Source organism: Eschscholzia californica, unplaced genomic scaffold (genome assembly GCF_041429995.1).
Source record: "Eschscholzia californica isolate CP2 unplaced genomic scaffold, dmEscCali1.0.p SCAF_1, whole genome shotgun sequence".
NCBI classification, from domain to species: domain Eukaryota; kingdom Viridiplantae; phylum Streptophyta; class Magnoliopsida; order Ranunculales; family Papaveraceae; genus Eschscholzia; species Eschscholzia californica.
The window spans coordinates 34874618-34875958 of NW_028238198.1; the positions used below are offsets into that span (position 1 = coordinate 34874618).

Below are 1341 nucleotides of genomic sequence, written 5' to 3' on the forward strand. Positions count from 1 at the left end.
TTCATTGTAGTTTATGTATCTGTATCTTACTAGCTTCTCATTATAGTTTGTCTGCTTAGTTAATGCTCTTTATTTTTCTATTTGTGGTGCACTTGGGGAGTGCCTTTATACTTTTGGTCTCTGGGACTTTAGGTCTGCCTCTATTCCTTAGTATGCTGAATAACACCCCCACCATGGATAATCCATCCATTTTAAGTTGGAACGTGAGGGGAGCCTCAACTTTCCTCACTAAGAAACACACCCTCAATATTATCATGAAACACAAGCCGGACATCATTTTCCTTTCGGAAACCAAAAACAAATCTTACAATATGAACAAACACATTCCCATCTCCAAAAACTACTCTAGTTACTTTGTGGACCCTATTAACAAAGCAGGAGGCCTCGCTATTTACTGGAAGCACCACCTCAACCTCAAAGTTATATACTCGGACAACAACATTATTCAAGCTGAATTGAAGAATGCCAGCTGGCCCACTCCCATCATGATTTCTGGCTTCTATGGGTCCCCTTACCACAAGAACAAGTTGAAGCCTTGGAAAACTCTCAGTCAGCTGAATCAAGACCAAGAAAACCCTTGGGTGATGATTGGGGATCTCAACTCTATTCTTGATCCCATAGAGAAGAGTGGCGGCTCTAAAGGGTCCTACTCTAATATTCCTAAAATCTTGGAGATTATCAATAAATTAGGTTTATTAGATTTAGGCTATCAAGGTAATCCCTACACTTGGAGTAATAAACAACTTGGAGAGAATCTGATTCAAGAGAGGCTGGATAGGGCAATGGCTAACCTTCAATGGCTTCACCAATTTCAATCTTATGGAGTCACTCACTTGGAAGCAGTCGGATCAGACCATTTGCCCATCCTTCTTGACAACAAAGATCCTAGTCAAACTACCCCCAAACCTTTTAAGTTTATCAGAACGTGGATGACCCACCCTGACTGCTATAACTTCATTGCTGACAATTGGGAACACATAAAACAATATCAGAACGCCAACAATATTCAACAAGACCTTAAAAAGCTTAGCAAGCAGCTATCTAAATGGAATGAAAAGGCCTTCGGTAACATAGAAAAATAACATTAATCAGATTACAAAAAGCCTTCAGAATAGTAAATCAAAAGAGGAAGTCCACAAACTCACACTCGCCTTGGAGGAGCTCTACAACCAGCAAGAGAGTTTATGGAAAGAGAAATCAAGAAACAACTTTATCACCTTAGGTGACAAAAATACCAAATATTTTCACTCTCAGGCTATTCAACGCAACAGGACCAACAAAATCAGTGCTATCAAAGATAAAGAGGGAGATTGGCACGAAGATATAAAAGACATTCAAGAT

At 39.5% G+C, this 1341-nt stretch overlaps 1 protein-coding gene across 1 annotated transcript; it reads left to right on the forward strand.

Annotated features, from left to right (window-relative positions):
* The first annotated feature begins 311 nt into the window (after window positions 1–311).
* LOC147566357 (uncharacterized) lies at window positions 312–1082 on the forward strand. Its single transcript, XM_086654298.1, has one exon. It carries the CDS (start codon window positions 312–314, stop codon window positions 1080–1082), a length of 771 nt encoding a protein of 256 aa, XP_086510424.1.
* The last annotated feature ends 259 nt before the right edge of the window (window positions 1083–1341 follow it).

What these genes read in the sequence shown, in the direction of transcription:
- LOC147566357 (XM_086654298.1), top strand. Translation starts at nt 312, where the DNA reads ATGAACAAACACATTCCCATCTCCAAAAACTACTCTAGTTACTTTGTG.